Genomic DNA, 11,406 nt, shown 5'->3' on the forward strand with positions numbered 1-11,406 from the left:
CTCTACTTCTCTCTACTTCATCGTGTTGGGGTCAGGACACGTCCATGAAGCATCCGGAGAGCACTACCTGACTTGAGAGTTTTTGCTCTTTCTAGGTCAACTCCTCTTCACCGTGTTGAGATCAGGACACGTCCATGAAGCATCCGAAGCACACCGTCTATCCAATAGAGCTGATTCATGGATCATATCATGATTTAATTAGGGCCCACAACCTTTTGTTCGGCATTCCGAGGATTCATCTATCATGGCTCACTCTGGGGCATGACTCTGATACCACTTATAAGGATTACGGACACCACCTATCTCCACATTGGTATGATATTGTCCACTTTGAGATTAAACCCTTATGGATTTGCTCTTAGGTTATACCCAAAAGGCCTCATATCAATGAAGATATTTGTTCATCCTTATATACCCTTAATCCTCTCCATTTCTAACCAATATGGGACTTTAGTCGCATACCCAACAGAATCAGCCATCACCAACTCTTCGTTTTCTCTATAAAACTTGGGGAAACTCCAATTCCGCAAATTTTTGGCATATGGCCGCAAAGAAAACCCTCTGCGGCCGAATCCAAAGCCAATCTCACATTCTCGACTTTGGAAATTGTGGCTTTGTCCCATCGAGCTGATCTTGGACCACCCAAGTTGAGAACATCAGGCCTTGGCTGCAAGATCGGAAATCTCTCCCGGGCCCAAAGTTGCACCAGCTGAGACGGCGAGAAACGTTCTAGTCTAGATTCAACATTACCCGCAACAATTGCCCTTTTCAGTTGACTCAAATCCCTGAAAATACTAGCGAGAACTGCTGGTGCAAGAGCTATTGGATTCCCTCTTGCTAGGCGGATTGCTATAGGGAAAACCTCTTTCCTAATTACGTGAGATGAATTTTGAAACACTAATCTTGATAACCACAAAGCAAGAAATGCTTCATGTTCGATTTCACTCCCACCGTTATTGAACATCTTCATCCATGAAAGCCGGCATGCTTTCCTAGCTCTACTTCTTACCACTTCCTTTCTAGCATCCATCAACTTCTCTTCAATTACCTTCCATTCTCTGTTTTCAACAGAGCATGAAACAGGGGATCCCAAAACAGAGTAACCCCCTAAAACAATCACATCCTCTAAAGTAATAATAGCTTCTCCCCATGGAAAAAAAAAACGTATTGGTGTCAGTACACCATTTCTCTGATAAACCAATAATTAACTCAAAACATTTTTTTAATATGATAAGTAGAACTCAATATTGCTTGATCAATACCGGATTTCTTCCAAGCAGCTTGGTACTTAGATTGCATGCGAGATACCCATGTGATCCAATTTTCTTGGGGGCGTGTCCAAGATATGGACGAGACCTTCAGTGGAAAGTTATTGCGTTGCGATGTTTCTGGTGGTAGTGGAGAGATAGAGTCTGAAGGAAGGTCAGGTTCCTCCATGGAGGTTGCGGTAGGTTTCAAGAAATAGGCTGTTCTTAAAGCTGGTTTGGTATATCACCAAAAGGTGAAACCATGACATCTTTCCTTTCTTCCAAGATTGTGTTACTTGAGGATGGTTCAGCCATTTTTAGTACTTGATTCGAAATTTTTTTGAGTTGGGTTCTAATGAGAGAGGAGGGTTTTTGACATTTGCTGTGGTGAAGACGGAAGAGAGGAGAGAAATGTAATTCCCCTGTTTGTGGGCTTATAGAGACCATGAGAGGTTGTCGTTGCCAGAGATGAACAGAGGGCGAAGGAAGTTCTTTCTTGGTTTGTAGCGCTTTTTCCAAAAAGCTGACACAATTTAAAATAAAAAGAGGAGAGAGGGAACGTAATAAAAGGAAAATAAATAAAAAAATTCAAAATTAAAAAAAAAAAAGAAAAAGAAAAAGAAATAGGAGCATGTATCCATAAAGATAATCAAGGTTTTAAAGGTTTTTTTATATAAAAAAACCCCCTTCCTAACATGCATAGAATAATTACTATCTACCTTTTCTGAATTAAATGTACAAATTAGTCCATCTAATTTTTCAAAATAAATTAAATAGTTTCTCTAATTCCAAAAATAAATTAATTAATCTTTTACTAGTGTTTACCAAGTTTAAATAATATTTCTTTGTTTCTAAAAATATATTCTTTTCTCATCAATCTTTCCATATTATTTTTTTCCTTTGACAAGAAAAATTAGAAAAAGGATTAAATTATAAATAGGTTTAAGAAAATAAGGACTAATTAATTAATTTATAAAACTAAAGAAATTGTTTATTTCAGTTTACAAGGTGAGTATATAATAAAGAGAGAAAAGTGAGAAAAACTAACAGGGAAGGCTGTACTGCTCATGGTAGCCCCCCCCCCCCCCCCACACACACACATATATGTATAATATCTCCTTAAAAAATTTATTTTGATTTGATGTACTATTTAAAAAACATATTTTATTTTATAAAATTATTCAAATATATATTTCAAGATCAAATTCATGATTGATATTATTTGTAAAATTTAAGAAAAAAAATAAAATTATATGATAAAATTAAAAAAATTGTATTAGATAATTTTTAAATATTATTAATATAGCTAATCTGACTTAACTCGCCAATATAGTAATCCATTGATTTTCTAGAATTTAAACTTTATTAAATTTCGTGTAGATCCGGATAAAAGTTTACTTAATCGATTAAATAATTCAATTTATGAACCGATCAATTTAATCAAAATTTAGATGAGAGCAGGTTTAATTTTTAAAAAAATATTAAAATAACATTCTTCAATATTTTTTTTAAAATACTGAACTATGCTATTCAGTATACAGTTTTATAATTATGCTTCTAAACAGTAAACGGCAATCATCATGTTTTTAACTTCTAAATAGTTTCAATGTATCTCACAAGTAAATTCTACTCCAAATGCTGTCTCCATTTCTTGTTATTTCAAAAAGGAATATATATATATATCTTGGTGAGTTTGTAAGACTTGGAGAAAAAATAGCTCACAATCCCTTTTAGTACTCCTAACCTTGGAGGAAATTTGTCGAGCAAATAGAAGTTCGGTGCCAGAAAAAAGCATGTCAAACAGCCCGTTTTGCAAATGAGGCAGTAGCCATGCAAAAGACATGGCAACTGTTGCTATAATTAGCAGAATTTTGACCTAGTCTTTCCCTTTTCCTAGCTCCATGGATTTTGAGATAGATGATGAACTAAAAACAAGCATGGTGGCAAAAACTTTCTTCTGTTTTTCTGACAAGACCAGACGTATTGTTTTCTTGTGCACCTAGGCTAAGCTTTTGAGATTGGTGCTATCTTTCTAAGAATTCCATTCACATTTTTATGCTGGTTGAAGAATTACAAGGGAGGGATGATGGGCTGCTTTAAATGTTGCTTGTCGGAGGAAAGAATAAGCAGAAAGTCACTGAAAAAAAGCATTAAGGAATACAATGATGCCAGAACTTTAGCCTCATTTGCCAACATCTCATTTAAGACAGGTAAACTGTTCTGTTCTCATGAGCAATCATTAAATTTCACGAAGCCAAGTATTGTCAATCATAATTTTGAAAGGTTGTAATTTGTCTGTCTCACAGCCTAGATCTGTTTGCTGTCAATCCATACATCTCATATCTGAAGAGCAATTGTGTCCCCTTTGGATGGTATTTTTATGTGCTTGTGCTCCTGATATAATCTATCCATGTTGTAAGAGTTCCGTTTTTTTTTTTTCTCAGGGAACGAAATTACGAACTGAATATGGCAAGCCAAGTTTCATGTTAATGTTGTTTTTCCTTGCCACCTTTCTGTGTTCTCATATTGTGGATTCATCAATGTTTCCATGATATGTTGCAATTGTCCTCTTCATTTCATCAGATTGTAATTGTCATTTCTTGAAGACATTCAAGGATGTCATAATTAATATTTTGGCATCAGCAAATCAGAAGATGTTGTTCAACTCTCCAAATTATAATTCAGAAGCCCATTTGGAACTGGATAATAGTGTCTAATTCAAACTGAACGTAATTTCTCCACAGATAGCAGCAGAAAAAGGTACATTGCTGAAGAAATCAGGCAAATCGGGAAGGGAAATATATCTGCTGATATTTTCACATTCCGCGATCTAAATACGGCAACAAAGAACTTCAACCATGAAAATCTGATCGGCGAGGGTGGTTTCGGAAGGGTGTACAAAGGGATTATACAGAAAACAAACCAAGTACCACTACTCTTGCAGTATTATTTTAGCGTTCTTTCATTGTTTTTACTTTGCAAGAGACTGAGAATGAGTTAAAAGTTCTCGTGTTATTGCTGTTTCAATTAGGTTGTTGCTGTTAAGCAACTAGACAGAAATGGATTTCAGGGAAACAGAGAATTTCTTGTAGAAGTTTTAATGCTGAGTCTGCTTCACCACCCTAACCTTGTCAGCTTGGTTGGATACTGTGCCGATGGTGACCAGAGGATTTTAGTGTATGAGTACATGATTAATGGCTCCCTTGAGGATCACCTTCTTGGTATGCATGAAGTAACTTCATTTGGATATTCTGCACTTTTGCATACAAGATAGATTTCATTGCATAAATGGTTGCAGGTTAAAGCAGATTCGATTCCTGTGGTGAAGCATTTCTGTCATTGTTAGAGAATACGTTCCTGTTTCTTGCTAGTTTTTTACTCTAATCAGCTGGATTTCTCTTTCAGAGCTGGCACCAGATAAAAAGCCATTGGATTGGAATACAAGGATGAAAATAGCTGAAGGGGCTGCAAGAGGGCTTGAATACTTGCATGAATCAGCAAATCCTCCAGTAATATACCGTGACTTCAAAGCATCAAACGTATTATTAGATGAGAATTTCAACCCTAAGCTCTCAGATTTCGGGCTGGCAAAGCTCGGACCGACCGGGGACAAGACACATGTATCCACCAGGGTGATGGGGACTTATGGCTATTGTGCTCCTGAATATGCTTTGACAGGACAACTGACAGCGAAATCCGATGTCTACAGCTTTGGAGTCGTGTTTTTGGAGCTAATCACCGGAAGACGAGTCATCGACAATTCAAGACCAAGTGAAGAGCAGAATCTAGTTTCTTGGGTACGTGTGTAGAATTCTTTTGATTCTCCGTTAAATTCTTCCTCTGATGAAATTTTGTCGTCACGACACCAGATCATGTATTGGCATTACTTTCCATCCTAGTTTTTTTTCTGATCCTGAACTGTTCTATGTGATTTTCCAATACTCAATGACTAAAACATTTGACTGCTAGAACCTAGCAACCAAGGCCTTACCTTGACTTTGCATTTCTCTGTGCAGGCAACGCCATTATTCAAGGACAGAAGAAAGTTTACACTAATGGCAGACCCTTTGCTACAAGGCAACTACCCTTTAAAAGGTCTGTATCAAGCTCTTGCAGTTGCAGCTATGTGTCTCCAAGAGGAAGCTTCTACTAGGCCATTAATGAGTGATGTTGTAACAGCTCTAGAATTTTTAGCAGTACATAATGATGCTGCTGAAGAGAGGGCAGTAGATGATGATGATATCAAGAAACCTTGTCCTGATAGTGATAGTGATTAAGATCCAATTGTGATTCATAGACCAGCTAATTGACGAACAGGGATGTAAAATCTGAAGTGATGCTAATGCATCTTGTAAATTGTTTTTCGTAAACTTTATCATTTCATGTCGAGGACTTCTGAATTTTTGCTATCAATCATCCCTCAGATACCATTTTCCATTTAGATTTATTTCTTCTACCACTTAGTTTTTGAAGGTATTGAGTTGAAGTGGATTGACTAAATATTGAAAAATTACACGCTCACACACATATTAGGATCATATTCTCCTCACCTCAAATTTAGAAAAGAATGAACTTCTTGTTATTGATTTTGTTGGTGTGATAATTTTATTAAAAAATTATCTTAATTTAAAAATATAAGCTAATAACATAAATATTTTAAAAATAATTTTTATATTATTTTTTAATATTTCCCATCAAATGAAAGCTCAATAAATTTAAAATTTATATAAATACAGACTATCTTAAAATGAAAGTAGTAAAATTTAAACTTGTAATTATTTGATCATTAAAATTTTAATACCATATCAAATAATAAATTTAATTAAATAACTTAAATCATTAGATAAAATTTTTAAATCATTAGATAAAATTTTAAGATATGATTTATATTATTTTATAATACATATTTAGTTTAAATAAATATAAAATACATGTTATAAGATTAAAGAGAAGTTCAATATTAAGTAATGTAACAAAGATATGTAAATATATCTAGCACAAACATCATAAAATAACAAAATAAATTTATAGGTTTAAAGATAAAAACTGCAGTCTTACAAACAAAGGATGCACAAAAGAATAGTATATAAAATATCTAAAATAAATTGTTTAGTATAGCTGAAGCACTTATAAAAAGAACACATATAAGCCCGTTGCTATCAACATATAATTGGATCATTTGTTCCTAGAACTCTATTGATCGTCACTTAGTACAAATAAATTGATTTTACAAAATCATATTCTAAGGATTCTCACCATAACATCTCAATTAGCTACAATATCAATCAAGGTCCATGAATTATGAAAATAAACTAAAAAATCATCCTATAAAAAACATTAACTTAAACTCAAGAATGACTAAAAATAGAGAAATGCTAGAAAAAAAGAGAGAGAAATAGAAAAATGCTAGAAAAACTCAAGAATGAATAAATTCCCATCATTTTATCTTAATTACCAACAATAAAAAGAATTAAAAAAACCTAACAGTATTTTACTTTAAAAACAAGATGTTTTTCCCTTGAAAGTAGTTTGTTCAATAAGAGAAATGTTTCTATATAATGTGCTGGTAAAAAAATATTTTTCTGAGTGCGAAAAATATATTTTAATTTGTAAACTCAGGCCTCGTCCTTGAGCCCTTGACTCTGTTGTATATAATATAAGAAAATTTTTAATTTTTAAATACAAAATTATTATTTTTTATTTTCATTATTTATTTTGATATTCGTATTAAAGTAATTTTATTTAATAATGATTTAAAAAAAATTTAACTCTAAAAATAAGTTGACAATACTTTTAATTTAAACTCAATACAATCATTAACTATATTTTTAAAAATAATTTTTTAACAGTATTTTGCTAAGCTAATCCAAAGAATTATTTTTATGAATGTTCTTTGCACGTTTTTTCTGCTTTTGAATGTATCTATATTTGTTTTTTTTTTTTAAGGATAACAATTCCGTTTAGTTTTTATTTAAGAAATAATTAGACCAGATTGTTTTTTATATTCAAAACTGATATTAAATAAAAACCAGTTCAAATTAATAAGTTTTGGATTAATTAATTGATGTAAAATACTAGAAAAATCTATTTATTTATTTATTTAAATTGTATTGGGTTTTTTTTGCACTTTTTTTGTGACTCCATGGGTTTTTATAGATTTTTGATGAGTTTTTATGGGCTTTTTATAGATTTTGAAAAACATTCTAGTAGATGTAAAAAGCCTGATTTTGTTGTTCAGTTTTCATTCGCTGGAATTCTAACATATAAAGAAAGTTAATGTCTTCAAATAGCTTAAAAACAAAAAGAAACAACATGGCAGTTTAAGACTTTTGAAACCGAACAGAACTAACTGTTTTTTCTAATTAGTTTATTCAGTTTGTTCTTAGGATTTTTTTTTTTTTTTTGTCACCTCTAATATTAGAATCACGTTCACTTTGCCTGGTATTACTGCATGATATTTACATATTTGAAGATGCCCTCTGCTTCTGAATGAAGAAGAGCTAAAATGCTTGGCTTCAGTATTGCACATGGAAAAACTTTGGCTGGGCTTGTTTTAGGATCAGAAGGTAGCTTTTGCGGGATAAACCTATAATAAGTAGCAGCCCACTTTAATTTGAATAGAATCTTGTTTATCCACGAGCATGTTCATCGCCATCTTTGTTCTCAGCTTTCCTTCCAAAGTGGAGATCCGGCATTTCACCGAGCTTCAGGCATGCTAGATCTGATAGTAGCTAAATTCAAATGTCACTGAGCATGTTATGTTCAGTTTAGAATTAGCCAAACTAGTTGTGATTGAGTTTGATAATATATCAAGTCCAAACATGCTAAGTTTAGCATACCAATGAGAATATATACTTTCTCTTGAAATGCTTTAAAAAAATGATTGTATTTCCTTAACATGCTAAAAAAAATAAAGTAATATGAAATTAATAAATATGTTAGACCTAAAACATTTAAATTTAACTATTAACCAATTCCAAAACAACGTAAATCTAGCAAGCATGTTTAAAATAAGACACCTAACAATTTACCAAGTTCAAAGTACTTGAACTTATCGATCTCTCTTGGATCTAATTTCTCCATAAATTTTGCTATTTTTAATGTCTTGGATTCTCACTTTTTAGGTGTGTATAAGTCCTTCAAGTACTTTTATATTTCCATCAAGCATTAATATAAATATAAATAATATTTATTTTTTATTAAATACTATTAAAGTAAAATTACACTATAAACTATTTTTTTTATTCATAAAAAAAACAAGATTTAATAGTTATAAATATACTATAAGATCTTCAAAACAAAAATTCATAATCTTCATTTTTTACTGCATGAATATTTTCAAAGAATTTTTTTGAAATATTCTTATATTTTCTCTCTCTAAAAAAATACTTATTTAAATATTAAAGACTTTTCATTACTATTAAATGAAACATTTTATAAATACTAGCTATAAATCATCTTGATCTCTCAAAAATCAAATATAAATTATCAACTATCTTTGTTATTAACAAAAACAATTGATGAAATTATTAAAATCAATTAATTAATTAATTATCTTAACTAAAGCATGTGGGAGGCCAGTCTTGCAAAAAAAAATAATTTGAATAGTTAATCATAAATCAAGTCCAATAGTAGATTTTAAATTCCCCTCTCCAATTCAATTAATATATATTAAAGGCAGAATCTACTTACAATTAGGTCAACTCTCAAAATTCTTTCATGCCAAACATAATCAACCTCCAATAATCTTAATTCTCTCTTTAAAAACTAGTGCTAGACTAATGTCTCATCCTCGTTGCAATATTATTTGTGAATTTCAGGCTCTTCTTGCTACCAATAGCCAAGCCAATTTTAGCATGGCTTCTTATCAAGATTAGGTGCATTGACTTAAATCAATTTTTTTTTTTAAAAAAATTAATATTTATTTTAGAAAAAAAGCTAAAACAAAAATTATTTTGATTTTTTCTTTAAAAGCTTTAAATTAGATATTGATAAGGAACTTGTAAAAAACAAATTAATGATTTTTCTAAAAAGAATAAGAAATAAGATATGAATCCACTGCACTACTAGACCACCGGACTCTGCATGCACCCCACCAATAATGGCATATCTGTAATAAAAAAAATTTCCAAGCCTTAATTCCCAAACAAAAAATTATAAAATGTTAAAATTATACACAAAGACAAATATTTGCCAGCCAATAAAAAAGATAAAATAATAATAATAATAATTGAGCTTTTCCTTAAAAAAAGAAAAAAGGAACCAAAAGGGTTTTAGATTGGACCTCTTGGCCTTCCCTCGTATTTGTCTTCTCCCTCTCCCTCTGCTCCTGTATCTTTCACAGTCCCACTTGCAACCCCCCTCAGATAACACAAACCACACCCTCAAAGTTCCTTCTTTTTACTTTCTTTGCCACCAAAACCCTTGCAAAACGGCTCTCTTATATAGTAGAAGGAGGGCTGCTACGCTGGGGAGGTTTGCTGACGTTTTAGCTATGGGAATCACCTCCACCACCACTCAAATCAGTCCTTTTAGACCAATATGCCCTTCTTATTTCAAGTTATCTCGCTCTTGTCCTTGCTTTGCCTCCAGGAAAGGTTCTTGTAGGCCTTTCTCTGTCGCCCTTCACAGGTTTCTTCACTTTTATTATTCATGTCGAGACCTTCATTTGTTGTTTTTAAAGTTTTTCTACCTGGGTTTTGGAAATTATTTAACAACCAGTTTTTTTTTTCCTTTGTTTGGGTTTTGAGTGCAGTGCAGTGTAATGTAGTGTAGTAAAGGTTTGTGTTGATAGAATTTGATGTTTTGTACTGAACAATGTGATTTTTGTAGGCTTTTCAGTTTAGTTGATGCTCACTTCTTCTTTTTTGTTCATACCGTTCCATTTTTGGCTTGCTTGATTATGATTATAGAAAGCTTGGTTTTGTAGGCTTTTCAGTTTAGTTGATACTCACTTCTTCTTTTTTGTTCATACCGTTCCATTTTTGGCTTGCTTGATTATGATTATAGAAAGCTTGATTTTGTAGGCTTTTCAGTTTAGTTGATACTCACTTCTTCTTTTTTGTTCATACCGTTCCATTTTTGGCTTGCTTGATTATGATTATAGAAAGCTTGGTTTTGTAGGCTTTTCAGTTTAGTTGATACTCACTTCTTCTTTTTTGTTCATACCGTTCCATTTTTGGCTTGCTTGATTATGATTATAGAAAGCTTGATTTTGTACTGTGTTTAAGATGTTGTTTAGACTTGATAGTTTTTGCTATCTGGGTGTTCTGATAATCTGGTGTTTGGAACATGCTAAATGTGTTTGCAAGTAAACCATTAAAAAGTAGTATAGAATCGGTTTATGTAGACCTCTTCTTGGTCTTAACTAAAGTAAAAATTACACTTTCTGATTAAGATTTTGGTATTTGATGCTTCACATGTATAGAATAAAATTTGTGTTCCATGTATTTGTTAGGTTTTGGGGGAAAATCCCTTTGCAAGTGATTGATGACATGCAAAAGAGAGATGAGAAGAGGAGGGTGGTTTCAAGAAATTCTAATGCGCCTCCTGGTCTTGAGTTCCCTACGATCCTTCGTGATGGTACTAGAGCTTTATGGAAACAGGAGAGTAATGAACTGTTGAAGCAGAAATGTGAATATGATGGTAGTGTTTATTCATTTAAATATGAAAGGATGGATATTAATGCAATACAAACACAAGATAAACCTAAGAGTCAGAAACAACTAATTTCCAGGAATGTTGGTCAGCTGGTTGATAACAAAAGGCCAAATGGTTCATCTTTAGATGACATTTTAAAAGAGAGTGCGTGGAATAATGGATCATTCATGCAGAGAATGGAGAATGAAAAGCAGTTCCAGTCTAGTGAACTTGGACACACAGGTATTGGTTCAAATGAGCAAGTCCAGACCAATGGAAGGCCTCACAAGCCAGACATTCGTGAGAGGCTTACTAGTATATATGAGAGTGTACTGGTTGTTGATAATGTCACTATGGCAAAGGAGGTTGTTAGTAAGCTTACAAATCAGTATAGGCATCTTATCCATGCTTGCGATACTGAGGTATGCACTTACATCAAATCAAGTTCTTTCTGCTATTTTCCTTTCAGATGCAATTGCTCATACAGTAGATAGGCATGCCAGTGTAGACTGTAGGAAGA

At 32.6% G+C, this 11,406-nt stretch overlaps 4 protein-coding genes across 4 annotated transcripts in view; 3 read left to right on the forward strand and 1 right to left on the reverse strand.

Annotated features, from left to right (window-relative positions):
- LOC105114455 (serine/threonine-protein phosphatase 7 long form homolog) overlaps nt 1-265 on the forward strand; it is a 4,022-nt gene extending 3,757 nt beyond the window's left edge. Inside the window, exon 2 of the mRNA XM_011011002.1 lies at nt 203-265. Within this exon, the coding sequence (XP_011009304.1) occupies nt 203-265 (63 nt within the window). The remainder of the gene's footprint in view (nt 1-202) is intronic.
- Nucleotides 266-478: 213 nt separating this feature from the next.
- Nucleotides 479-1,707, reverse strand: LOC105114456 (uncharacterized). The gene is made up of 2 exons (XM_011011004.1): nt 1,263-1,707; nt 479-1,140 (listed from the first exon to the last, which is right to left on the reverse strand). Exons 1-2 carry the CDS (start codon nt 1,435-1,437, stop codon nt 479-481), a joined length of 837 nt encoding a protein of 278 aa, XP_011009306.1. The 5' UTR covers nt 1,438-1,707.
- Nucleotides 1,708-3,333: 1,626 nt separating this feature from the next.
- Nucleotides 3,334-5,564, forward strand: LOC105114441 (serine/threonine-protein kinase PBS1). The gene is made up of 5 exons (XM_011010987.1): nt 3,334-3,457; nt 3,992-4,173; nt 4,279-4,468; nt 4,653-5,044; nt 5,264-5,564. The coding sequence occupies exons 1-5, from the start codon at nt 3,334-3,336 to the stop codon at nt 5,522-5,524; spliced, it is 1,149 nt and encodes a 382-aa protein (XP_011009289.1). The 3' UTR covers nt 5,525-5,564.
- Nucleotides 5,565-9,528: 3,964 nt separating this feature from the next.
- LOC105114444 (DNA polymerase I A, chloroplastic/mitochondrial-like) overlaps nt 9,529-11,406 on the forward strand; it is an 8,396-nt gene continuing 6,518 nt past the window's right edge. Inside the window, exons 1-2 of the mRNA XM_011010989.1 lie at nt 9,529-9,878; nt 10,705-11,308. Of these exons, the coding sequence (XP_011009291.1) occupies nt 9,742-9,878; nt 10,705-11,308 (741 nt within the window). The 5' untranslated portion in view covers nt 9,529-9,741. The remainder of the gene's footprint in view (nt 9,879-10,704; nt 11,309-11,406) is intronic.

The sequence above is a fragment of the Populus euphratica genome, unplaced genomic scaffold (assembly GCF_000495115.2).
Source record: "Populus euphratica unplaced genomic scaffold, PopEup_1.0 scaffold943.1, whole genome shotgun sequence".
Lineage (NCBI taxonomy): Eukaryota > Viridiplantae > Streptophyta > Magnoliopsida > Malpighiales > Salicaceae > Populus > Populus euphratica.

Coding starts and splice junctions, on each gene's coding strand:
- LOC105114441 (XM_011010987.1), top strand. CDS start 3,334: ATGGGCTGCTTTAAATGTTGCTTGTCGGAGGAAAGAATAAGCAGAAAG. Junction 4,174..4,278: donor TTATACAGAAAACAAACCAA/GTACCACTACTC, acceptor TGTTTCAATTAG/GTTGTTGCTGTTAAGCAACT. Junction 4,469..4,652: donor CCTTGAGGATCACCTTCTTG/GTATGCATGAAG, acceptor TTTCTCTTTCAG/AGCTGGCACCAGATAAAAAG.
- LOC105114456 (XM_011011004.1), bottom strand. CDS start 1,437: ATGGAGGAACCTGACCTTCCTTCAGACTCTATCTCTCCACTACCACCA. Junction 1,141..1,262: donor AGCTGCTTGGAAGAAATCCG/GTATTGATCAAG, acceptor CATGGGGAGAAG/CTATTATTACTTTAGAGGAT.